Below are 27,510 nucleotides of genomic sequence, written 5' to 3'. Positions count from 1 at the left end.
GCCCGGTTTATTTCGCCCACCTGTTCTCTCCCCTGGCCACGTCTAAGCTCTTATTTTAGGGAAAAGAATCGGAGATAAATTGGATTTTAACAGTCTCCATATCCAGCAATGATTAATAAGGACAATGGCCTAATCGATTAGGCCCTAATCAATCCATTAATAAAAGGACAATGGCCTAAATCCAGTGGTTTTCAACTTTTTTTTTCATGTTTCACATTTATTCGGAATTTGAGCCACACGGACCACCATTTGATGACATTAACCCATTCTGAACGGGAACCCATTTTGGTGTTAGCATCATGTTATGCTTTAGCTTTTGAAAAACAGCAGATCTACAAGCTCATATCGCGCCACCGAGTGGCGCGCTACGAGCTTGTAGGTCTGCTATTTTAGAAAAATCGAAGAACGACTGACATTTTTTAAATCTGATCTCAGGTCAGAATGGGTTGATCAGACCCAGTGTGTGTCCAGTGGAAACCTCGTATGAATCTGATCTCAGGTCAGAATGGGTTAAGCCTCTCAAATCCAAAACTTTGAAGATTTTGTTATCGGATAACACTTTGTTAAGGTGGGGTCAGACTCGCCGCACCCGTTCGTGCAGCTTCTCGTCTTTGCATTGACTTTGTATGTAATCGCGCCGCTCTAACCATCCGAGGCTACATTAAAACAGGCTCAAAAAATTGTCAGTGATGTTACCCATGTTTTAAATGGCGAGTTTGTACTTCTGCCCTCTGGGAGAAGATACAAAGAACCAAAGTGGAAGTACATCAGATTTAAAAAATAATTTGTATCAGCATCAACCAAGATGCTGAACGAGGCTCTGAAACAGCAGTAACTACGTGAGGCCTGATTATCCACATAATGTGTGCAATTGTGTAATGTTGTGTCTTCCTCTGTAATGTATTTGTGTTGTCATTGATGTTTTATGTGTGGCTGCAGCTGGGGTGAAAGCCCAAGACAAATTTCCCTTGTGGACAATAAAGTTTACCTTGACCTTGACCTTGTCTAAAACGCACCTTTAGGAGGGATACAGTAACAGGGCAAATATTGATCAAACTATCAATTCAACTTCTTGTAAATTATTATTTAAAAAAGAAAATCGTAAAATTAAACCAAATAATGGACCCATATGTTACGGTTTACAGGTCCATTGTGTCTCATTGTATGCTCTCAAGAGCTAAAAGATCTAATAAGGGTCCATTTGTTTACCACCTCTCTGGGGACCACCTGGGAACCTCCTCGGAGACCACCACTGGTTGAGAACTGCCGGTCTAATCGATCCGTTAAATCACGTCCAATCGGTGCTCTGGTATCTGGCTCCCAGCGCCTGGCCAGCAAGCCAATCAGATCACTCTGCATCCAACGCCGGGCAAGCATAGCGTCCATGTCACACCGTTCGCTGGCGGACCTCCCCTCCACCTGTGACGTCACTGTTGCCCGGCAACAGAGGAGACAATTCTGGTGGGGGAGGAAGGGGAGAAATGAGTGGTTATACGTACTTCATCGGGGTGTTAAGTCCGTAGGAAAGTTATCACACACAGTGGGATGGAGAAAAACAGAAAGAAATAACATTTAGTTTGACCCAGAGCCTTAAGCCATTTTGACCTAAGGACGATTCTACAAATCCTCATGTTTCTATGTCAGTGGTGCTCAAACCGTTTCATTTCAAGGACCCCCAATATCATTATGTATTTGGCTGCCGACCCGTATCTGAAAATATGTTGTTCCAGGGCCCTCCCAGAAGCGAAGATTTGAGAAATGTTCGCTCTGAAAGAATATATATATATTCAAAGATTTGCACTACATTTTCACTCGGCCACTGCAGCATGGCAAATTGTGGTGAAATTGGTGACCTGCCGAAATATGTGACTCGGTGCCACACTATGAGCTATGAGCTATTTCAGAACAATCGTGAAAATGTGCCTCAAATCGTTGAATATATATTCTTTCAGAGTGAACGTTTTTTTTTACCTCAAATCTTTGCTTCTGGGGGTGTGGGGGGTTCCTGGAACTACATATTTTCAGATGGGGGGGGGGGGGGGGTCGGTGGCCAAATACATATGACTTTTGGGGTCCTTGACATTAAATATTGAGCACCACTGTCAACTGTCCGGATTTAGAAGATGTCAGGCCTAAATGGGTTAAAAACACCAAATGTTTATGGGTTTAAGAAACGTAATTGAAGCGTCCTCCTCCATTCCTCACCCCTCATCACCAAGGTGGTGTCCTCCTTCAGAGACGCTGGACCGTCGCCGCCAGCCTTCGTAGCTCCCGTGTGGCCGGCGGCGGCGGTGGCGGTGGTGGGGGGGCTCCCGTTGGGGTCGGCCGCGGCTTTGACCTTGGACGGGGGCCACCGTTTCCTCTTCCTCCCGTCCACCGTGTCCACCTTCACCTGGCAGAGGTTCTGCAGAAGACCCATGAAGTCAAATTCCTCTCCCGAACACTCGCCCTGTCTCTTCAGCAACTCCAGCACCTGTTTTGTTGTACAGAACACACACACACACACACACACACACACACCGCTGGTTCTTTACTGGGCTACTGGGACAATTGGGGCAAACACCGTCTTTTAAAGTGAACGCGTATGCTGACACTGGGAACTGGGGTTTATGCTAACAGCTAGCGGTAGAGATAGAGTTAATGTGTAATAGTCAGTCTTGACACATTACATGACAAGAAACACAACCCGGGTGGGAATTAACGTCTGTGTATAATGCTGTTAGGTTTTTTTTACAGGACTCCAACACATTCTCACAGCCTCTGTAGACATTTTTAAAGCACAGCTCAAGACCCACTTCTACACTCTTGCTTTTAATTGATCTTTTAAATGTTTCGTTATTCATGTCTGCACTATATTGCATTAATGTCTATTTATGAGCAGGCTACATTAAAACGGGCTCAAAAAAATTGTCAGTTGACAAAAACACACACATAATAAATAAATCATTTGTACCAGCGTCAACTAAAATGTTGAACGCGGCTCTGAAACAGCAGTGAACTGTAAGCGGTTAGATTATTCACACTGTGTGCACTTGTGTAATGTTGTGTCTCCCTCCGTTATGTATTTTGTTTTGTCATTAATGTTTTGTGTGTGGCTGTCCCTTGTGGACGATAAAGTTTACCTTGACTTGTAGGACTGTAGTTCACATACCTTCATGTACTTGACTTGAGCAGTGTTGTTTTCGTCGACTAAAACTAAGACGAAGAATGTTCGTCGTCTACCTTTTTCCACTGACAAAAACTATTGGAAACTAAATGAAAACTAAGCTATGATGACTAAAACAAAGACTAAATGTATTGACAATTTTGCCAACAGATAAAAACTAGACTGAAATGTTAGGAAGGGACTAGTGGACAAGAGATCCAGTATAAGTCATTTTACACTTGGTTGCATGCTGAAAATAGCAGATCTACAAGCTCACGACGCGTCGCAGCGCGACGCAAGTGTAAAATCATTGTCATTGCGATGGCATCAAGGCCCGCCAAAATACATTTCAGTCGACTAACTCAACCGTAGATTTAGTCGACTAAAATCTCACGACATTTAGTCGACTAAAACTAGACTAACACTTAAAACATCCCAGGTGACTAAAATGTGACTAAAGCTAAAATCTAAACTATTCGATCACTTCAATTGTATGACTAAAACTAAAAATCAATCATTTGCTGCCACAAAAACAACACTGGACTTCCGAGCTCTGTAATGGGAAAATGACATTTCAGTCTATGTAAGCTAACTGTAGACAGAGAAAATACTCTTCCACCTGTTACCAGCTTATTCTAGTAGACCAGAGCAACAGCATGTAAGGGCATGTGTTAAGCCATATCGGGACATGTGTCGAAGGAGTGTCTTGTTGCTTTTTCAACCATATGTATTTCTATTCTTTTGGTACCTCTCGAGATGTATAAGAGAGGGGGAAAAACCTGTGATTGGGAGTTGTCATGATACTGTTAGGATATTGTGCTCTGGGGCAGCAGAGGGTTTCACATATATATACACATCAGTCCTATCATTCCACCTCATGCACACATGGTTTGTTTATTTGTTTTATTATGTTGGCACCGCCTCTACGTCACAACATTGGAGGCCGGCCACTGGAAGTACGACGTCATAAAATAGACGTCATCACAACGGGACGGGAGACGGAGGAAATGTTTGGACAGCACGGTGTCTAGGGCGTGAGGCAACAGTTAGGAGGACGCGACTCAGTGGTACCGACCGACACATACGAAGGCCACCGGCCAGCTGCACTGAACTAGACGATAGGCCACGGAGGGATAGCGCTGTCCTAAGTAGGTCTATAGTGTTACAGTGGGTTGGGTGTATAGTGGAGCTTCGCGTAGTTGGAACGTTGTTACTGACCGTCCCTTGTTGTCCTCCTGTGTCGGCGCTGAGCCACGACTAATCCATAAAACTAGAAAATACCCTACGGGGAACAAAAAAAGAAGCAAACCAACGGAAGCTATTAAAATAGTAACGACGCGGGTTGTTATCCCCGCACCTGAACACCTACCGATCCAGCACCTCGCTTCGGCTGTGGGCCAACGCCAGAGCTGGCCGTGGACAACAGGTGAGTGGACCGGGGTGTTGGTGATGCGGGGGCCGGTGCCGTTTTTGTTTTAGTTTGACATATGCACGCTCACACGCACATACGTTCATCCACGTCTTTTAGGTCAGGGTAGCTCCTAGTGTTGTTGTTAAATATCGAGCCTATAGGAGCAACCCGTGACAGAATGGGGGCTCGTCTATACTGAACCTTTATATCTAGTTGTTTGGAAAATAGTTTAAGTGTTAAGTGTTAACAGTTTAAAGGAAAACATGGCAGAATTTACACCAGAGACGTTTTTGGGAAAAATGCGCAAACTCAGTGAGTGGTATAACCTGAAGAAAGAGGAGTTGCGGCTAGTGGCTGATTATTTAGCAGTGACGTTAGCACCGGAGATGAAGAAGGGGGAAATGGTGGAGATATTGGTGCAACGAGTGGGGGGAGAGCCGCTTGATAATGCCACTCGACAACAATTGTCAGCAGTAGAATTACAAAAAGTGGCGCTGGAACAATTAAAAATCAAAGAAAGAGAAGAGACGGAGCGTGAGCTGGCTCGTATTGCTTTAGAGAGAGAAAAACTGAGGGTCGAATTGGAAATCAAGAAATTGGAGCACGCTGCTGGACGAAATGAGAGAGTATTTGAGGTGGGGCGTAATATATGTCTCGTGCCCAAGTTTAATGAACAAGAAGTGGATGTATTCTTTTTGTCATTTGAGAAAGTGGCAAGTAGCTTAAAGTGGCCCCCAGAATGTTGGGCGCTGTTGGCACAAAGTGCATTGACAGGAAGAGCTCAGGAGGTGTATGCAGCTCTAGATGAGGAAAAATCAGCTGATTATCAGACGGTGAAAAGGATTGTTTTGGGTGCTTATGAATTAGTCCCTGAATCATATCGCCAGAAATTTCGGGGTTTGCAGAGGAAAGGGGGGGAGTCACATTTAGAATTTGCCAGACAAAAGGAGATGGCATTTGATAGGTGGTGTCGAGCCCAAAATGTGAATCAAGAGTATGATAAACTGAGGCAGCTCATCCTAACCGAGGAATTTAAAAATAGTATGCCCGCAGAGATTAAAACACATTTGGAGGATCACAAAGTAGACAATTTGCATAAAGCTGCAATATTGGCAGATGAATATGAATTGTCGCATAGGACAAATTTTGCTGGGGCAAAGACATTCTATCAAGAGGTACAGGATGAAGGGGGATTTTCAGGTTCCAGGGGAGGGGGGAGGGGGAGGGGAGACAGGCCAGGAGCACCTTCGGGTATGCCGGCTGGACCAACATGTCATTATTGTAGGAAAAGAGGACATATAAAGGCTGAATGTTACAAATTGCAAAATGATGTGGCAAGAGAAGGGGGAGCGAGACCAGTGGGGGTGGTTTCGAGGAATTCTGAGTTGGAGAGGACTATGGAAATGTACAAGGAGTTCATTTCAGAAGGGTCAGTCATAGTTGATGGAAAGGAGAGCTCCATAGTAGTGTTGCGAGACACAGGAGCCAGTCAGTCGCTGTTAATAGAAAATGTTGGAGAGAATGACGGAACGTTTCTCAAGACATATGCGCTGATTAAAGGGGTGGGAGGGGAATACATCTGTACCTATCCACCAAGTGATGTTAAAATCAAAAGTGGTGAGTGGGCTGGTGTCTGTGGGAATGGTTGCCAGTTTGCCAGTGCCGGGAGTAGATTTTATATTGGGTAACGACCTGGCTGGGGACAAGGTTTTTGCCAACCCTACAATCACTACAACACCAGCGGTGTCGAGGGAGACTGAGGAGTTACAGGATAGATTCCCAGGAATATTTCCCGCTTGTGTTGTGACACGAGCACAGGCGAAACAGACAACAGAAAGTGAGGGAGAAGAGGAAGCAGGAGAGGCTCAGCGTAGTGTGGCAAAGGTGTTTTTTGCAAATGTGGAAGGCTCCATTAGGACCTTTACACATAGGGATTTAGTGAAGGCCCAGCAGGAGGACCCAGACACTAAGAAGCTGTCTGAGGGTGCGATGTCACAGGAGGAAATGGAGAATGAAGCGGGGGGATTTTATGTGAACAATGGTGTACTCATGAGAAAATGGAGGGCTAGGGAGTGTCCAGCTAATCAGGACTGGAAGGTAGTGTATCAGGTGGTGCTCCCACCGGGTTATCGAGAGGACATCCTTAAATTGGCTCACGAGGTTCCGACAGCGGGACATTTAGGAATTAGGAAAACCCAAGCCAAGGTGCAACAACATTTCTATTGGCCAAAGATGCATAAGGACATAGTCTGGTTTTGTAAAACGTGTCACGCTTGTCAGATGGGGGGGAAACCAAACCAGGTTATTCCCAAGGCACCACTCATTCCGATTCCGGCCTTTGAGGAGCCTTTTACTAGAGTGTTGATAGACTGTGTAGGGCCCCTGCCAAAAACGAAAAGGGGGCATCAGTATCTGCTCACAATCATGGATGTGGCAACGAGATATCCTGAGGGAATCCCCCTGAGGAATATTAAGGCAAGAACAGTGTTGGATGCACTATTAAAGTTCTTTACCCAGTATGGCATTGCACGGGAGGTCCAATCGGATCAGGGTTCGAACTTCATGTCAGGAGTGTTTCAGGAGGTAATGCACCAGTTAGGTATAAAACAGCTGAAGTCATCGATCTACCACCCGGAGTCTCAGGGAGCCCTGGAGAGGCACCATCAGACCTTGAAAACTATGATTAGGACCTATTGTGTGGAAGACCCAGGGGACTGGGACAGAGGTATCCCTTTTTTGCTATTTGCAGCAAGGGATGCGGTAAACGAGTCAACAGGCTTTAGTCCGTTTGAATTGGTGTTTGGTCATGAGGTAAGGGGACCGTTGAAGTTGGTAAAAGAGAAGTTTCTTGGGCAGGAGGCCGAGGTGAACATCTTGGATTATGTTTCAGAGTTTAAGTCCAGACTGAGGGCAGCCTGTGGGATTGCGGGAGAGCATTTGAAGGGTGCCCAAGAAAAAATGAAGGCTACATATGACCAGACAGCTCAGAGGCGCAGTTTTAATGTGGGGGACAGGGTGTTGGTACTGTTACCTATTAGGGGAGATCCCTTGCAGGCGCGGTTTAGTGGACCCTATGTAATTGGTGAGAAGATCAGCGAGGTGAATTATGTCATTAACACTCCGGATAGACGTAAGAAGAAAAGGTTGTGTCACATAAATATGGTGAAGCGGTATCATGGTCGGGAGGAGAAGCCAGTGGCGGCTATTACCATAGGAAAGAGTGACCCAGAGGAGGAAGGTGGGGCAGAGAGTTTGGAGCCAGTGGGAATCCGGTTGCTAAACAGTGAGGTGATGGATAAGTGGGGTCCGTTGGTGGAGCATCTACAACCAAGTCAGGGGGAGGACGTGTATGCTCTGATCCAGCAGTTTCCGGAGGTGTTTACTGACACTCCGGGGTTGACCTCGGGGGTTAAACATGATATAGAAATAGGGGATGCCTTGCCTGTCAAGCAGCATCCCTATAGGTTAAATCCTACGAAGATGGCTGCAGTTAGGGAAGAAATAAAATACATGCTAGAGCATGATATTATTGAACCTAGCAGTAGTGATTGGAGCTCGCCGGTGGTACTCGTGCCAAAACCGGATGGGAGTATTAGGATGTGTGTGGATTTTCGCAAGGTAAATGCAGTGTCTAAGGCAGACTCATTTCCGCTTCCCAGAATTGAGGACTGCATTGATAGAATTGGCTCAGCTACATACGTATCTAAGTTTGACTTGTTGAAAGGATATTGGCAGGTGCCGTTGACAGAACGGGCCAGAGAGATCTCAGCATTTGTGACTCCCGATGGACTGTATCAATTTCGGGTCCTGCCGTTTGGGTTGAGAAATGCTCCGGCCTGCTTTCAGCGTCTGATGAGCCAGGTCACCAGAGGACTGAGGAACTGTGTAACCTATATTGACGATGTGGTTTTGTACCATGATACGTGGGACGAACATGTAGCTCAGATAAGAGAGTTCTTTGCCCGGTTGACAGAAGCCAACCTAGTCATTAACTTAGCAAAAAGCGAGATTGGCAAGGCTCAGGTGACGTATTTAGGGCACGTGGTAGGTCGTGGTCAGGTCCGCCCACGTACCGCTAAGGTACACGCCATTAATGATCTGCCTGTACCTCAGACAAAAAAGCAGCTCATGAGAGTATTGGGAATGTGCGGTTTCTATAGGAAGTTTGTTCCTAATTTTGCGGCAACTACAGAACCCCTCACGAATCTCTTGAAGAAAACTGTGAAATTTATTTGGAACGAGAAGTGTCAGATAGCATTCGAGCAGGTAAAGGCCATCTTAACCTGTCAGCCTGTGTTAGCGGCACCTGATTTTGGGAAACCATTTAAACTGGCGGTAGATGCATGTGATGTGGGAATCGGAGGGGTGCTCATGCAGGAGGACTGTGATGGTATGGATAGACCAGTCGCTTACTATTCGAAAAAACTGAACCGACACCAAAAGTTCTATTCAACTATAGAAAAGGAAGGGTTGGCATTGGTGTTGGGGTTGCAGCATTTTGAGATCTATGTGACCAATGGTTGTGGGGAGGTTGTAGTGTATACTGACCACAACCCTCTGGTTTTCATTGAGAAGTTTAAGACCAAGAACCAGAGGCTCTTTAGATGGGGTCTGGTCCTGCAGCAATACAATCTGCGCATACAGCATGTAGCAGGGAAGGATAATGTCATTGCTGACACACTGTCTAGGGCAGCGGGCTGAAAAAGTGCTAGGGGAGTTGAAGAGAATAAGAAGATGTAGAGTATACGTGCAGGATAAAGAAAAGTAGAATTTTCTTTTTTTTTATGGGGGGAGATGTTAGGATATTGTGCTCTGGGGCAGCAGAGGGTTTCACATATATATACACATCAGTCATATCATTCCACCTCATGCACACATGGTTTGTTTATTTGTTTTATTATGTTGGCACCGCCTCTACGTCACAACATTGGAGGCCGGCCACTGGAAGTACGACGTCATAAAATAGACGTCATCACAACGGGACGGGAGACGGAGGAAATGTTTGGACAGCACGGTGTCTAGGGCGTGAGGCAACAGTTAGGAGGACGCGACTCAGTGGTACCGACCGACACATACGAAGGCCACCGGCCAGCTGCACTGAACTAGACGATAGGCCACGGAGGGATAGCGCTGTCCTAAGTAGGTCTATAGTGTTACAGTGGGTTGGGTGTATAGTGGAGCTTCGCGTAGTTGGAACGTTGTTACTGACCGTCCCTTGTTGTCCTCCTGTGTCGGCGCTGAGCCACGACTAATCCATAAAACTAGAAAATACCCTACGGGGAACAAAAAAAGAAGCAAACCAACGGAAGCTATTAAAATAGTAACGACGCGGGTTGTTATCCCCGCACCTGAACACCTACCGATCCAGCACCTCGCTTCGGCTGTGGGCCAACGCCAGAGCTGGCCGTGGACAACAGGTGAGTGGACCGGGGTGTTGGTGATGCGGGGGCCGGTGCCGTTTTTGTTTTAGTTTGACATATGCACGCTCACACGCACATACGTTCATCCACGTCTTTTAGGTCAGGGTAGCTCCTAGTGTTGTTGTTAAATATCGAGCCTATAGGAGCAACCCGTGACAATACCCCGGTGTTATGCTTCTCCAGGAGCGCTCTTGTAATAAACTCGTGATTGTGTTCTCAACACTTTTGAACTTTTAACATGATCTGGACTTCGACTTCTTTCCATTTTTGATTGTGAATCTAAAAAATAATCCACTTCAGCTCACACACACATACCTTCATGTACTTGTAGGACTTGAGCTCACTGAGGTTCTCGTGCAGGTAGAGGACGTACATGGCCAGGTCGTCCCACTGGCCGCCGGGGTGCGGCAGCACGTCCACCGTGGGCAGCAGCTCGTACATCTTCAGGAAGTGGGCGTAGCCGTGGCAGAAGAGCGGGCGGAGGCTGGCGTAGATGACCACGGGCACCAGCGTGAGGTAGACCACCAGGTTCACCAGGCTGACCGCAACACCAAAACATCGTCAAAACAAACACACACACACATAATAGTTTAGGGGGCCAAGTAATGAGGATGGCGTAGATCGGTGGTTCTCAACCAGTGGTCCTTGTTGAGAGGGTTTTCCTGGTGGTCCCCAGCTAAAGGATGGGAGAGTTGGTAACCAAATGGACCCGTATATAGACTTTAATTAATTTTTTTAACCCATTTAGACCTGAGACTGATTAAAAAAAGTATTCAAACATTTCTGAAAAAACTATGTTTCTATGTCAGTGGTTTTCAAACAATTTCGTGTCAAGGAGGGAGCCCCAGAATCATATTGTAACTGGCCGCCGACCCTCCATCTGAAAATGGATTTAACCCATTCTGACCTGAGATCAGATTCAAACGAGGTTTCCACTGGACACACACTGGTCTGATTAACCCATTCTGACCTGAGATCAGATTCTAAAAAGGTCAGTCGTTCTGCGATTTTTCAAAAATAGCAGACCTACAAGCTCGTAGCGCGCCACTCGGTGGCGCGCTATGAGCTTGTAGATCTGCTGTTTTTCAATAGCTAAAGCATAACATGATGCCAACACCAAGATGGGTTCCCGTTCAGAATGGGTTAAAAAACAATATCAGATCCGAGCTATTTTTCAATAGCTATAGTATAACATAATGCTTAAAACACCAAAAGGGGTTCCCGCCCATAATTGACAAGAAGTCTATACACAATATTATATAATGTAGAAGAATTGTTATTTTGATCAACGTTTGTCTGTCGTTTGTCTAGATGTAGCCTCGGAAACCCAGACGTTTTTATTTCCAGGGAGAAAAAAAAAGTCCACTTCAATTCGGCATAGAGTAGCGCAAACATTGCTCACTCTCTGCTGATTTCTGATTGTCTGCACCTTTGTAAAATTGACATACACACGCACACATGTACACACACACGCTCCTCTCTCTCTCTGTCGCTCTAAGTAATTAGTCTCATGTCGCGCAGCTGCGCATATATTCTCCCGGCGGATCCTGCCGGGAGCTGCCTATGCCATAAAAAGCATAGGTGAGTTCCAGGCTAGTCTAGATGTGTCACAGACTGAGACTACATTTTTTTTGGGGAGCGGTCTACCCATTGCTGACTGTCTGAACACCCAAAAAAAAAAAATATATATATATATATAGCAGTTTTAATTTAACTCTGAGAGTGCACGAATGGAACATAATGGACCCCTGGGGGTCCCCAGACCCCAGCATGAGAACCACTGTCTTTAGAAGACATATTGCAGTATATATATAAATATATACCTGAGTTTTCTTTTTTTTTTATATATACTTTGTTTTATTTTATGTTTTGTTTTATTTTATTTAACTATTATTATTATTACCCTTATTTTTACCCCCCATTGAAGTTGTTTATTAATCATAACCATATGATCCCTTTCTTTGTATCTTAGTATCTTGTCTACCTATTGGTTTTATACCTGTGTATATACTGTATGTAGTGTGTATTGTTTTGTACTCAACCTATTGGTTTTATACCTGTGTATATACTGTATGTAGTGTGTATTGTTTTGTACTCAACCTATTGGTTTTATACCTGTGTTTATGTGTTTATATGTTGTTTGTATGTCTGGCCTCGTGGGGAAAGATGGTGGGTGGGTGGGGACGACTGGGAAAGGAGTTGTGGGAGAAAATGTAAAAAAACGAAGAGTCATATTCTCTGTCTGTGAAAATGACATGACAAATTTACTTAAAAATATAAATATATACCTGAGCAGCGAGAAGACCCCGACGGCGATGAGCTTGCACTGGACCTTGTCGGGGACGGTGGAGTCGTTGACCAGCAGGCCGGTGCGCAGCGAGCAGCCGAACTCGTCCGTGAGCGAGGCCAGCTGCAGGTAGTAGCCCAGGTAGACGCACGCGCACAGCAGCGTCAGCAGCGTCAGCCCGCGGCACAGCAGGTACTGCACCAGCAGCGTCCGCGAGAAGCGCTTGGTCTTCAGGTAGTTCTCCATCAGCGGGTAGATGAAGCAGCCGTCCGTAGGGTCACTGTGGGGGGGCAGGAGAGGAGGGGAGGGCAGGAGAGGAGAGGAGGGCAGGAGAGGAGAGGAGGGCAGAAGAGGAGAGGAGGGCAGAAGAGAGGAGAGGAGAGGAGAGGAGAGGAGAGGAGAGGAGAGGAGAGGAGAGGAGACATATTTTTGTTATGACTCATACATGACCTTACAATACAATGTTGTTTTGACCCTACAAATGTCTTCTAAATCATGACAGTTTTATGAAAAACCCCTGTGTTTCTGTGTCAGTGGTTGTTCTCAAACTATTTCATGTCAAGGACCCCGAAAATTATATGTATTTGGCCGCCAATCCCCAACTGAAAATATGTTGTTCCAGGGAGCAGCAAAGATTTGAGTTACAAAACGTTCGCTGTGAAATAAAGATTTGCGATTTTGTGCCACATGTTCACGATTCTTTCAAATATAGCACATCTACAAGCTCATAGCAAAGTACCGAGTGCCACGCATATTTGGCCAGGTGATTCCTTACCTGTCTAACGAGGCATTAGAGGTGGAGCTGGCCATGCGTTTGGCCAGGTGGTTCCTTACCTGTCTCAAGAAAGCTTAGAGAAGGAAACGTGTCACGTGACTGAGGGGCTGCGCCCCACCCCCTTGTGCCAAAACTCACACTGGAAGTTCGATGAATACATTGCAGTGGATGGGAGCCCGCTGGACATCTTGTAAACAAACATTATGTATGAACGATAGCGACCTTTGTCATATAATCGGTCCAGGAATATAATAGAAGACATATGATATCACAGATTGTTTTCCGACTGGGTGTTTTTCGACTTGCTAACTGTTTAATTTTATTCAGAGTACAGCTCTGGGCTGCATGGGCTTAACCTGACTCCGCCAGCTGGTGGCAGTATTGAGTTCACAATCCTGCCTTCAAAAGCCCATAGGCCTATATTGTTTTTAATTCATCAACATTACAAACTAAATAACGCTTTAAAAATGTTCAGAATAAAGGATTTTGCAATATTACAAGTCAGTGGTGTTTGATGAAATACTTTTTTTCACTAAAGTAAAAGTTGCCTAGCAGTATCACAATGTAACATGCTCTACAAGTGGTGGAAATTAACAGTAGCCTTAGGACCAACCTGCCTAGTATAATACAACCGTAGTTTTAAGTGGTACAACGTAATAGTAGTCTAGTAGTAATAACTAATAATTGTAGTGAAAGTATAATATTTGCATGTGAAATGTAGAGGCAATATTAAACGATGTGTCCCTCAAAATATATAGTAGGCATAGGAATACCTTATTAAAGAAGTTAATGCTTGCTCTATCAACTCCAGACATTGCCTTATTCAGTTTCAAGTTAACCCATTCTGACCTGAGATCAGATTCATACGAGGTTTCCACTGGACACACACTGGTCTGATGAACCCATTCTGACCTGAGATCAGATTCTAAAAATGTCAGTCGTTCTTTGATTTCTTTCAAAAATAGCAGACCTACAAGCTCGTAGCGCGCCACTCGGTGGCGCGCTATGAGCTTGTAGATCTGCTATTTTTCAATAGCTAAAGCATAACATGATGCTAACCCCAAAATGGGTTCCCGTTCAGAATGGGTTAAATATGAATGAATGACTGGCCAAATGAAATGTACTGATACCACGGAACGGGACACGCACGCACGCACGTGCGTGCGTGTGCGCATCGCGGCATGCACACAGACAGAACAGCTGCATAGCCTAAGCCTAAAACACAAAAGTGGACTTAAAGTGGTCAGACAAACATCCTTACTGCACACTAGCGAAACTAAAAGGTTTGCTTTGGACGAATATATCTGTAACTGTTTCTTTGATGGAGGAGAATACCACACAGCAGCAGTAGCCTACTGGAGCCATAGCAGTCCACAGCACTGCTGTTAAAGTCAAGTGTGCATGGCATGCTTACCGGCTACGTGTGCTCACAGTCACAGTCACCGATCAGGTATAAACAAGTTAAAGCTGTTGTTATGCAAAGTAGTGGCTATTTGAATTCGGCACGCTACTTTACACGGGCGCCATGAGTAAACCTAGACCACTGGGTACTTGGTGGTGACTTCAAGACAGTAGAAAGTAATGTGTGATGATATGTTACAGAAGCGTTTATTTTACAACGGTCTCAATCATTCAGAAAGTGTTTATTTATATGCTTGTCTATACTTTGCTCCATTTACTTCAATATTCCACCGCAGTCAATGTCTGCTTCAATTTGGTACTCTGCCACCCATTGTGACGAATCTGCCAGCTGGAATTGCAGACAGTCTTCACGTTCAGAAACGTATTTGTGCTCTTTGGATAGCTCTATAAAATTACACAGTGTACAAATCGAAAAGAAACACAGCAGACAACAATGTGTTATATGTCTTCTTTTCGTTTCCAGAAGTGATTATTTTACAAGGGTCTCAATCGTTCAGAAATAGAGTTTGTTTATGTGCTTGTCCACTCGGCTCCATTCACTCCAATGCATTCCCAGCAGATTTGACACACAGTGACGAATCTGCCGGCTTGAATTGCAAGGTAGAGAAAATTACTTTGGAGTCTTTTCCCTTTAGATGACTCAATAAAATTACATGGTTCGCAAGTTGAAAAACACCCACTCTGAAAACAACCTGTCATATGTCTTCTTGTATATTCCTGGACCGATTATATGACAAAGGTCGCTATCGTTCATAAATAATGTTTGTTTACAAAATGTCCAGCGGGCTCCCATCCACTCCCATGTATTCATCGAACTTCCGATGCGAGTTTTGGCACATGGGGGCGTGTCATAGCGCAGCCCTGGCGTCCAGTCACGTGACACCATGACGTTGGCGTCTTTTCCTTCTCTAAGTTTTCTTTTTTTTTATATATTATTTTATCCCACGATTTTGTAACCCATTTTTCACCCCTGTGTCAATCATCTAATGTGAGCCTGGGCTCTACACACCCTCCGCCAACCTGGGGAGAGCAACGGACTTAACTCATGCTTCCTTCATGCTTGAGTGTCCAAGTTGCTCCTTTACACCTGACAGGGGGGAGATTCCCTGGTTGGACGTAGCGCGTGGAAGGAACACGTTATTCCAACCAGTTCCTTTCCCCTCCATCAGGCGCCCCGGCTGGCCAGGGGGAGGCAGTTTAGAGACCAGGATTACTGCATGTTTTTGTGAGGGTATCTACCCTAGTTCTCTAAGTTTTCTTGACCTGTCTAAAGAGGCATTAGAGGTGGGTGTGGCCATGCGCTTGGCCAGGTGATTCTTTACCTGTCTAACGAGGCATTAGAGGTGGCATTCGAGGTGGACGTGGCCATGCGCTTGGCCAGGTCCACGGCCCGGTTGTAGCAGCAGTCCAGCTGCTCCATGATGAAGCCCAGGTCCGACTGCAGGATGGGAGCGGTGGAGAACCGCCAGAACAGAGCCGGCCCGTACATCATGACGGCCACCAGCAGCAGGATGTAGGGGAAGAACTGAGAGGAGAGGAGAGGAGAGGAGAGGAGAGGAGAGGAGAGGAGAGGAGAGGAGAGGAGAGGAGAGGAGAGGAGAGGAGAGGAGAGGAGGAGGACTGGGATCACTGGGGGAATTCAATACTGCACAAGGCATACATGAACAGAGAGAAGAGAGGGGCAGACTGGGATTAGAGGTGCTCCAGTCAGGTTTTTGTGGGGACCGATCACCGATTGTTTGAGTGGTGCAACCACTCCAAGGAACAGCAATGTCTGTGTTCACCTATGTGTTCACCTATGTGTTCATTAATGAGCATCATATAATGAGTACCAGTAGGGGCGCTGTTTGCCAGAAACAGAGAGAGAGAGACAGTGCTGCACTGTTGCCTTGCCTTTTTTTTTCTCACGATCGGCCAACATTGAATATTTCCAAAATTGTTATATGTCAAAACCAAACATCAAAAGTGTTCCTGCATGTGTGGCAAGGAAGAGGAGAATGTTTAGGCCTTGTCACAAACATCAGCAAAACGATATTATACTATAATAAACACTTTGTAGATAGAAAATAATTCAAGCTAATTCGAGGATAATTCAAGCTTTTCGTACAGCTGCGATGTTGGCGAGTTTGACGTCGTTTTAATACCTCACCTTCATACCTTGCTGGCAAGATGGCCTGCATATGGTCAATGGCAAAAAAAGAGGACAGGGGCAGGGTGTGAGTGTGTAGTGTAGTACCTTATGCAGCCACAGGGGCAGGGTGTGAGTGTGTAGTGTAGTACCTTATGCAGCCACAGGGGCAGGGTGTGAGTGTGTACTGCTGCCCAGCAGTACGAGTCGACATACGCGCCCTGCTTCCAGGAGAAGTTTGCCGGGGCGAAGCAGCTGATCTGTGTACCTAGGGCAGCACAATTCGGACAGTTTTCTGAAAAAGCCCATCGTTTCTATGTCAGTGGTTCTCAAACAGTTTCATGTCAAGTACCCTAAAGAAATATGTGTAGTTGACCACCGACCCCCATCGGAAAATATGTTGTTCCAGACGCAAAGATTTGACTTAAAACGTTTGCTCTGAAAGAATATATATTCAAAGATTTGCACCACATTTTCTCACCCAGAGACACCCACCCACTCACAGACACCTCCAACTCACCCAGAGACACCTCCAACTCTCCCCACAGACACCCACCCACAGACACCTCCAACTCACCCACAGACACCTCCAACTCACCCACAAACACCTCCAACTCACCCACCCACCCACAGACACCTCCAACTCACCCACAGACACCTCCTGAGCGAAGGCCAGAGAGATGAGGAGCAGAGGAAGGCCCACAGCCACGCACGTCACCATCATGTCCACGGCCAGCTCCGTGCGCACGTTGCGGTAGCGCTTCTGGTTGGGCTCCTTCAGCAGGAAGTCGCTGAACACGTACTCCGTGGCCACGTGGGCGATAGCCATCTCTGAGAGAAAGATGCGAGCCTGCTGCTGGACTGGGCTGGGGGGGGGGGGAAACGCAAGACAACAGTTACATTATTTTACACTTTACAACATGTAACCTTTACTTTCATGTAACATTATGGTCCCCGTTTTCGTCAGCGCCTTTACCCTCATCCCTAAACCTCTTTGCCTTTTTTACTAGTACTCTGAATTCTGAAAGACATTTTTGAATAGTTCAAAGAGACGATCTACAACAAGCCTCCCATCACTGGAACAGTCTCCCTACAGAAATAAGAGAGACCTCCCAACTATTTGACCTTCAAATGTAACCTTAAGAGGTGGCTTAAAGCAAACCAAATCTGTAATCACGAGTCACTGTTATTATTACTAGCTTCCTTCGTCACTGGTGTCACTTTTCACTGTAATTGTTCTGCCCCCTGTACTATGTTTACTTGTTGTTGTATTGTATGTTTTTGTACGGATAGTATACCCTTGTACCACTTTTAAGAGCCCACAGATGGAAATTAGCTTATGGCTAACTCTGGCCCATTTACATGGATTTGAAAAAATGACGTGTTGAGTCCGTTGACTAATGTGCATTGTCCCTGTTAAATAAATGAATAAATACAATTTGAACTGCACCCATTCTACAAACTGGCTGATAAAGACTTATATTCCTTAATTAAAATACAATTTTATGCCTTTTAATTTTACCATTTCCAATCAGTAACTCATCTATGTGCTATGGCTGTGCTACTGTGTGGTCATCCTGATGACAGGCAGACGGCCCCATCTGCATGACGACTAGAAGCTATAATTTTGCACTCAACTCTAAATGTACATATTGTGTAACAACACATTAATTGAATGCATGAATATATGTATGTATATAAATAAATATGCCTACATTGATCCATCCAACATTCTCTCTCGCTAAAATAAATCATATATTATATATGTTATACCACTTCAAACATGTGCACATACATGATCTATATCATATTTATGTACAAAAGGTTAGACATTTAAAGTAAACTAAATTAAACAGATTTTCACTAATTACAGTCATATTGATTGATTGAAATTCGTAATTAACAGTAGAATGGCCAGGTAGCCAACAGTTGAGTTCAAATGAAAGCACAAGTCAATACAACAACTGATAGAACCAGAAAAAGTTGACATCATCAAGGGTCCTCCATTTTCAATTCATCAGAAGTTAGAACATTTAAAAATGTACAAACATACACTTCTATGAAGAAGAAATTAAGGAAACCATCACGGTCATAGTAAAAGTCATAGTGTACCATTATACATCCAGTTTGTTCCTACCTGTGGCATAAATAAGACTTCTGTATCTGATCTTATAAACATACACAGCATAAAAACACTGACTTACTTTTGGCTGCCCTGGCTGGCTCACTGCAGGCTGTATGTATATTTATATATGACTGTCTGTCTGTCTGCCTGCATGAATAATGATACGCCCAAACATACATAACAACACTACAGGTCTGGTCTTGCTCATTTTTATTTTTAGAAATAAGAACGACATTGCTGTAAAGGCAGACAGACTATACCAACCCTTACCCTAATAATAAAGTTAACAGAGGGGTTTCACTTTCCCTCAGAGGGAGTGGGGGTGTTTCGTTTCAGACAGATGCCGTTCGCAACCAGTGGTCCGGGGACCACCAGTGGGGCCTTGAGGGGGTTGGTAAACAAATGGACTCTTCATGTAAAATGAAACCACGTACGGGTCAATTTGGTTTGTGATTCTACACTATCAAGAGTTATAATGTAGTGTTAAACATCTGCATTACTTAATTTAAAAGAAGATTACACAATTAGAGAATGTAGAAATAATGACTTTCATCAACGTATACGTTGATTCAAACAGTATTGCTTGTTATCTGTCCTATGGTACCAACGTCAAAACAGCATATGGAATTTTGGACAAAAACGTATCCAACGACAACATATTCTTTTAGTTTTGGGTCTGAATCTGAGAGTTATACATGTCATCAAATGGTGTACGTGGCTCAAATGCTTAATAGAATAATAATGGACCACCTTGGATGTGTAAAATGAATGAAAACCACTGATATAAGAAATCGCATTCACAGTTTCTGTTGGTTGTGATTTAAACAACAAAGACAACGTGTGTGTTTTCCTATTGTTTTTTAACTTACCTCTGCTAAACTGCTGCTGCTGCTTCTCACGAACACATAATGAAGACCGTTCGGTTTGTCGTCATTATAATGTCAGAGAATCAAGAAAATAAACACGGGAAATAAAAACGTTCCATGGTCGGAAAACAAAATAATAAAAACTTCCAACTCTCAAGTTAAACTGGAACTTCTTCCGGGGTATGCAGGATCATAGTAATCTATTAAGAGAGTAGCGACACTTTGTGTTGACTCCCCATCGTAACAATGGAATGCAGAAGTGCTAATTCTATCTCAATGGGATAGTTCCAATGTTTGGAACTATAGTAGCCCAGTTGCGGCGTGTCGCCACTCTACTCTGGGTAGGATCTCCTTCTTCTATAGGGTTTAATGGCAGTTGGCAAACCATTTAAGGTTCATTACCGCCACCCACTGGAGTGTGGAGTGGAGTGTTAAACTAGTACAAAATCAACCTATTTTTTTTTAAATAGGTGTACATTCAAAATAATGACAATCCCATTGAACAGACATTGCCCGCTCAGTTTGTGATATTATGCCTCCTTGGAGTCCTATAGCTCCTACTCCCTCCTTTCTCCTCTGTGCATTGTTAAGTGTAGAATATATAGACTATTAACATTATAGGCTTGTAGATCAGTTATTTCTGGCAAGCGACACAACAGCAGGAGCAGGGAAAATTAAACCCTGCTCAGTGCCGGTTCTAGGCCTTTTGAGGCCCTAGGCAACATATTATACAGAGCCCAAAATGTTTATAAACAAATCACAAATGTTTATAAACAAATCACAAATGTTTATAAACAAATCCCAAATCCCTTGGTCCTACCCCCCCGACCATGAGACTTACTACAGGTAAACTGGTAGTGGTCCTACCCCCCCCCCCCCCCCCATGAGACTTACAAATCCCAAATGTTTATAAACAAATCCCAAATGTTTGTAAACAAATCCCAAATGTTTATAAACAAATCCCAAAATGTTTATAAATAAATCACAAATGTTTATAAACAAATCACAAATGTTTATAAACAAATACCAAAATGTTTATAAACAAATCCCAAATCCCTTGGTCCTACCCCCCCGACCAATGCCCTGCTGATTATAAACCCAAAATCAATTTGTTGTGACCAAAGGTCACAGATTACGTCACATCTCGTGAATAAAAAAAGAAAAGAAAGGTCCATATATGGGCATTCCAAGACGATGCCCTAATACAATCCCTGTTTATGCATATGGAGATCCCTGATGTCATCAATATTAAGCCCATATAAGGGAATGTCAATATATGGCCATATTGTGACAGTCTCATGATAACCACGTGGTTGTCATACTTGCAAATGAACCAAGTTGGTACAATTAACATGGATCTCCATATGTGGAGCTGACTATCATCACCTGGATCTCCATATATGAAGATCATGACACTGACCTCATCAAACCCAGGATGCTCAGCCAATCAAATCATCACATTCCGTGTAACTTGTAAGGTGTGCATGGGAGGCCCTCAAAAATCACACTCGTGTGAAGTGGTGCATGCAGTCACTCCAAGGAACAGCAATGTGTGTGCCTGTCTGTGCCTGTGTCTGTTTAGAGTACCAACAGGTGACAAAGTGGCGCTATTGAGCATCACACTGTACTTCACACTGTACTGCTTGATGGGAAGCGGAGTTCTTAACAGCCATTACGTGATTTCGGGTGCGACAGTACAGTGCAATACAGTAGGGACCCCCTGCGGACCCCCACCCGGTAACTCTGTCATTTCTCGACTGTTTCGGACTCGGGGCGGCTCGCCTGGAACTGGGCTGGCCCCCTGGTCGCGTTCCTGGGGGTCTGGATGTTCCGGGACCGCCACACGGAGTTGCACCACTGTTCACATGGGTGTGATTTTTACCTCTATGCTAGCGCCCCTCAAAAGGAGAACAGCAGTCGTTAGGAAGCAGAACTGTTTTGACCTGAAAGCACCTGCGCAAATGGGCCTCAGTAAAGCATGCATGGCTGTGCTGGTGAGAGGTTACGTCGGACAACAACCCCTTTATAACACAGCGCGATGGTCGCACGTGAACAAAAACTCTGACGTTCCGAGGCCCTGAGTTTTAGAGGAACGTTATCGGAGAGAAATGGCGTCCCTACGGGAGAAGCAGACGGCCGCCCTCAGGCGCATGCTGAACTTCAACTCGCCTCCTCCGAGGACCTCGCTGGCCGAGCCCATGTGGAAGGTGCTGGTCTACGATCGCTTCGGACAGGACATCATCTCGCCGCTGCTGTCCGTCCGGGAGCTCCGAGACGCGGGCGTCACGCTGCACCTCCCGCTCCACTCGGACAAGGAGCCCATCGGCGACGTCCCGGCCGTCTACTTTGTCATGCCCACGGAGGAGAACGTGCGGAGGATCTGCGGGGACGTGCGCGAGCGGCTGTACGCGTGCTACCACCTCAACTTCATCTCGCCCGTCAGCCGCGGCAAGCTGGAGGACATCGCCGGAGCCGCCGTGGCCGCGAACGCCGTGGAGCGGATCGCCACGGTGTACGACCAGTACCTGAACTTCGTCGCTCTGGAGGACGACATGTTCGTCCTCGCTCCGCAGAGCAGGGAGCTCGTGTCGTACCGCGCCATCAACAGGACGGACCTGGAGGACGGCGAGATGGAGACCGCCGTCGAGTCGATTGCGGACACCGTCGTGGACGGTCTGTTCTGCTTCTTCGTCACCCTGGGCGCCGTCCCCGTCATCCGCTGCCCCCGCGGGAACGCCGCGGAGATGGTGGCCGCGAAGCTCGACAAGAAGCTGCGCGAGAACCTCCGCGACGCCAGGAACCGGCTGTTCACGGGAGGAGGAGGAGGAGGAGGAGGAGACGGCGGCGGGACGGCGGCGGCCGGCGGCGGCGCCGTCCCGGGACAGTTCAGCTTCCACAGACCCCTGCTCGTCCTGGCCGACAGGAACCTGGATTTGGCCACGCCCCTCCACCACACCTGGACCTATCAGGCGATGATCCACGACGTGCTGGACCTTCACCTGAACAGGGTGACCATCGAGACGGAGGAGGAGGGGGCGGGGTCAGAGGACAGACCGAAGACGAGCAACAACAACAACAACAACAACAAGAGGAGCAGGAAGACGTTTGAGCTCTGCGCGGCGACCGACAAGATCTGGCAGAGTCACAGAGGGAGTCCGTTCCCCGAGTTGGCCGAGTCGGTGCAGACGGAGCTGGAGTCGTTCAGGGCGCAGGGCGACAAAGTCAAAAGACTCAAGAGCGCCATGGGTCTGGAGGAGGGGGGCGAGGGGAGCGAGGGAGGCGAGGGGGGAGTCCTCATGGCGTCCTCCGACAGCACGGCGGTACTCACCTCCGCCATGGGCTCCCTCCCGGAACTCCTGGAGAAGAAGCGCCTCATCGAGCTCCACACCAACGTGTCCACGGCGCTCTACGACCACGTCAGGAGGCGCAAGCTGGACGTGTACTTTGAGTACGAGCAGAAGCTGATGAGCAGGTCCGCGCTGGACAGACCGCTGCTGCACGTCATCACAGACCCGGACGCCGGGACGCCCGAGGACAAGATGAGGCTGTTTCTCATCTACTACATCACGTCCTCCTCCTCCTCCTCCGAGTCCGACCTGGAGCAGTACGAGGAGGCGCTGCGCGACGCGGGCTGCGACCTGTCGCCTCTCCACTACGTCAGACGGTGGAAGGCCTTCGAAAAGGACGAGACGCGCGTCTCTGCCGGCGGCGGCGGAGTCAACAAACCCATGGGGCTGTTTTCCCGGGTGATGAACTCGGGCTCGCAGCTCGTGATGGAGGGCGTGCGGAACCTGGTCCTCGGGCAGCAGAACATGCCGCTCACGCGAACCCTGGACAGCCTGATGGAGATGAAGTCGCATCCCGACACCGACGACTACCGCTACTTTGACCCCAAGATGCTGAGAGACAGCGAGAGCTCCGCCGTCCCCCGGTACAAGGGACCGTTTCAGGAGGCCGTCGTGTTCGTCGTGGGAGGAGGAAACTACGTGGAGTACCAGAACCTGGTGGACTACGCAAAGTCCAAACAGGGTAAGAAAGTGCTCTATGGCTGCAGTGAACTGTTCAACGCGGCCGAGTTCCTCAAACAGCTGTCGCAGCTCGGCCAAAAGTAAAGGAATACCGGAGAACTCCGCCGGTTTACCAACTCGCCGTGGAGATAAACGAGTTCCATTGTCTTCATCATTATGCTGACATGCTGTCTTCATCAGTAGCAGGCCTATATGTCAAACCCACAGATGTTATAGTTCATTTCCAAAGTGATCCAATTATTTTGTGCAATGAAATGGTCAGCTATAGATAATGATAAAAAGGTGAGTATGTTAATACCAATGATATTTCAGGACATTGTTTACTAATTAATTACATTGTTTCGGTAGGCCTACTTTGGTGTTTAAACTTTAGCATTCCTACACTTCATCTAGTGTAAACTCTAAACAACTATCCTCTCTCTCTCTCTCTCTCTCTCTCTCTCTCTCTCTCTCTCTCTCTCTCAATTCAATGCAATTTAAATAAAGGTGGAGTAAAACAGAAATGCACTAAACCACGGTGAGACAGAAAACTGGCGAGTTCTATGGTTACCAAGTAAAGTAGTGTCGGAAGTAGTGTTCACCTTTAGCAAAGCCCCGCCCTCTCCCACTTAGACACTCCCACTTGGACACTTTCCAGCCGGGCTCATTCATTCCAATGTAAAAATCATGGATTTTATTTTACACATTAAATACTGGTTCATTTTTGGAACCAGACCTTCAAAGATCTCTCTCCCAAATCCATCAACAAGATCTGCCATATGCGCTGGAAAGATATTTGCGTGGCATTTATTTTTTTAAACAGTGCTTTGTCATATAGGAAAACTATTGGTGGAGAGGTTTGTCTAACGTTCTAACCCATGTTATGCTGAGCTGTGATTGGACTATAGCAGTTTGGGGAGGGGTCAGGTCAGGATATTGCTGCATTTTGTGAGAAAACAAACAAACATCACACCTGTGTGAAGTGAGCAGCGCTCACTTCATCATACTGTAGGCCTACATCATCTCATCCCGGCCAATCACAATTTGCGTCTTCAATTTTGTCTTCATGTTGTCATGTTTGTGTTTACACGAACCCGGAAAGCTGGGCTTGAGAGGGGCTGGCGCCCCTCAAAAACGACGGCACGTTTCGGCCTGCATGGTGTGCCTACAGACAACTCAAAATAGTGGGTGATCTAAAGGTCAGAGGTCAAAAGTCAGAACACGAAAGTTGTTCGGCATGACGAGACGCATATATATGTAGGAGCCATTATGATGCTGGTGTATTATGTTGGCAATTTTATTTTTCAAGGGCGCCATCCCCTTCTATATTCAGCGATTAGTGTAGATGTCCGTCCTATACGCGAACATTAAATTCCCATTGACAATGAATGGACAATTTTACGTCATAGCTGTCTGAGCAAATCCTATACATAAACATTAAAATTCCCATTCACAATCAATGGAGAATTTTACGTCATAGCATCTGAGCAACTAGGCATAGGGCTGTATTTTGCGTGTCTTAAGTACCAGGTCTTATTCCCTAACTTGAGTAAACTAAAGACCTGGAGGTGTGATCAATGCCATTTGGCTATTCTGAGTGGCCAAAGAGCATTGACCACGCCTCCAGGTCTTTAGTTTACTCAAGTTAGGGAATAAGACCTGGTACTTAAGACACGCAAAATACAGCCCATATAGTGTCTTGTGTCTATTTTACGTCATGATGATGTGGCCGGTTAAGACACATGCGTGGCCTGCAGTTAAGACACATGACACAACATGCATGGTGGGTCAAGACACATGTGTGGCCGGTTAAGACACATGACACAACATGCATGGCCGGTCAAGACACACGTGTGGCCGGGTTAAGACGCATGCATGGCCGGTTCATGCGTGGCCGTTTACGACTCGAGTCTTAAGTTGAAGATATTATTTATTTTTGTTTGTTTGTTTGTTTATTAGTTTCTTGTTGTCCCAGATTTTCCCAATGGTCAAGCACGTCCCTGATGAACATCCCAGAAACTGTAATGTTTCATGTATCATCAATACATGTAGAGTAATGAATAATGAATGAATAAATGGCAGAAGAATTTTCATAAAACTGTAATATATAGGCTATCCATTGGCTCATTAAAAGCTTAATTTTTTAAACTTAAAAACAAAACACATTTTCATTAGACATTGGTCCAAAGACGCAACGCGGCAACGTGCCAATGAATGTACGTTTTTAATCAGTAAAGTAAAATAATGTATTAGACATGTTGCTCATGTAAATGATTTTTAACGAAAGAAGAAAAAGTTGGACGAAAAAGAAAATCTACTTTTGACATGTTTAAAAAAATTGACATCCAGCATCACACCAATGAGAGCACTTCCCCATAGTCGCCATATACCGGTACCCTACAGCAGTGGTTCCCAAAGTGGGGTCCGGGGACCCCCAGGGGTAGTATAGGGAGTTCCAGGGGGGACCCAGCTAAATTATCAAATAGACCCTTAGTTATGGGTCTGTAACTCGGAGTGTACAAATCGAACCAAATGGACCCTAATGGGTCCATTTGGTTCCATTTGTCCGCTCTCAGAGTTAAATTAGCATAGGATTTTATGTAGTATAAATTGGGGGTCTCAGAGATGGAAATGCTATTTAATGACTAATGCATGTCAAACTGAGGGTCCTTGAAATTAAACAGGTTGAAAATCACTGCCAGAGCCATACAAATCTTCTCTTATTGGGGTCCCTGGCATTATGTTTTCAAATGGAGGTTCACGGGGCTATTTAGTGTCAATTTGGGGGTCCTTGACATGAAAAAGTTTGGGAACCACTGCCCCACGTACAGGGCTTTCAGTTCAAACTGTGTCCTTAAAAAATAGAGAGGACCCCGCCGCACTACAAATGAAAAACGGACAGGAATTTAATGCTCTTAACGTGGATTTAAGGGTTTAATGTTCAGGGTTTAGAGTCCCCCGTCCATCCATAATATAGGTCCTCCTGCAGTGCACTTTTAATTCCGTGCACCCCGTCTGGCTCTTTGTCCCTTCACACCATCTGCTGCTGCATGGCCTGTGATTATTATTGACGGCTTTAGATTAGATTTTGGGGCAGCATGAGCAGCATTGGCCATGCAGTTATCCACATGGTCCCTTTCCCCTAGAATGGCTATCCCTATTCCCTTATCCTTATATGACCTCTTTTTAAAAACCGTATAAAATGATAATTTTTGTTCATAGGGATAAGGGATGGCGTGAGATATAGGGCCAATTTTATTTATTTATTTATTTATTTATTTGACAGGGACAAAGCTCATTAATCAACAATTTTCACATCAATGTAAATGGGCCAGAGTTAGCCGAAGCTAAATTTCATCTGTAGTCCCAGGGCAGGCTCTTAAAAAATGAATGAATGATAAAAAAGAAGAACAAAGTGTAGTGTGCCCGCACACAACACCATGCGTTGATGCCATGTGTGCATATGTGCAAGCACCCAACACTATGTCCATACAAAAACACAATACAGTACAGGAACAGATCGACATGGTACAGGGGACAGAACAACGGCAAGTGAAGTGAGAAATGACACCGGTGATGAATAATAGTGCTGATAGTTAGTTACTCATGATTACAAATTTGAGTTGTTTTTAGCCACCTTTTCAGGTTGGATTTGAAGGTCAGTCACAGTGACAATTATTATATTTTTGCAATTTTCATAATGTTGCTATGATGTCTGAGGTGGGTGGGTCTTGCAGTACCTTTATGATGCTCAGTGACATCATAGAAGGTACTGTAGGTTTGTTTCCCTGCATGCCCACATCCCTGATTTTTTCCTACAGGCAGGTGTTCGGGTGAATAGTGTGATATAGAGAAAAATCCAGAAAGATCCAATAAAAATACCTCAAAACTATATAATATATATATATATATATATATATATAT

General features: G+C 45.5%; 2 protein-coding genes across 4 annotated transcripts; one reads left to right on the top strand and one right to left on the bottom strand.

Moving 5' to 3' along the window:
* Positions 1-520: 520 nt before the first annotated feature.
* panx1a (pannexin 1a) lies at positions 521-19,723 on the bottom strand. 3 transcript variants are annotated; one of them, XM_080771858.1, is made up of 8 exons: positions 19,583-19,723; positions 17,237-17,454; positions 16,741-16,883; positions 15,783-15,985; positions 12,265-12,543; positions 10,292-10,514; positions 2,206-2,473; positions 521-1,458 (listed from the first exon to the last, which is right to left on the bottom strand). In XM_080771858.1, exons 2-8 carry the CDS (start codon positions 17,415-17,417, stop codon positions 1,388-1,390), a joined length of 1,368 nt encoding a protein of 455 aa, XP_080627984.1. In that variant the 5' UTR covers positions 17,418-17,454; positions 19,583-19,723; the 3' UTR covers positions 521-1,387. The 3 variants fall into 3 exon arrangements, with proteins under 3 accessions (XP_080627984.1, XP_080627986.1, XP_080627985.1); XM_080771860.1 differs by having other exon boundaries at positions 2,206-2,404; XM_080771859.1 differs by having other exon boundaries at positions 16,741-16,856.
* A 1,964-nt stretch (positions 19,724-21,687) lies between these two features.
* LOC308321396 (sec1 family domain-containing protein 1-like) lies at positions 21,688-23,691 on the top strand (the record flags this gene model as incomplete). The annotated part of the gene is made up of 1 exon (XM_080772258.1): positions 21,688-23,691. One exon carries the CDS (start codon positions 21,688-21,690, stop codon positions 23,689-23,691), a length of 2,004 nt encoding a protein of 667 aa, XP_080628384.1.
* Positions 23,692-27,510: the final 3,819 nt, after the last annotated feature.

Source organism: Protomyctophum bolini, assembly GCF_963924005.1.
Source record: "Protomyctophum bolini genome assembly, chromosome: 9".
NCBI classification, from domain to species: Eukaryota; Metazoa; Chordata; class Actinopteri; order Myctophiformes; family Myctophidae; genus Protomyctophum; species Protomyctophum bolini.
Note: the sequence above shows the minus strand (reverse complement) of the source record. Positions and strands in the feature narration are given on the sequence as shown.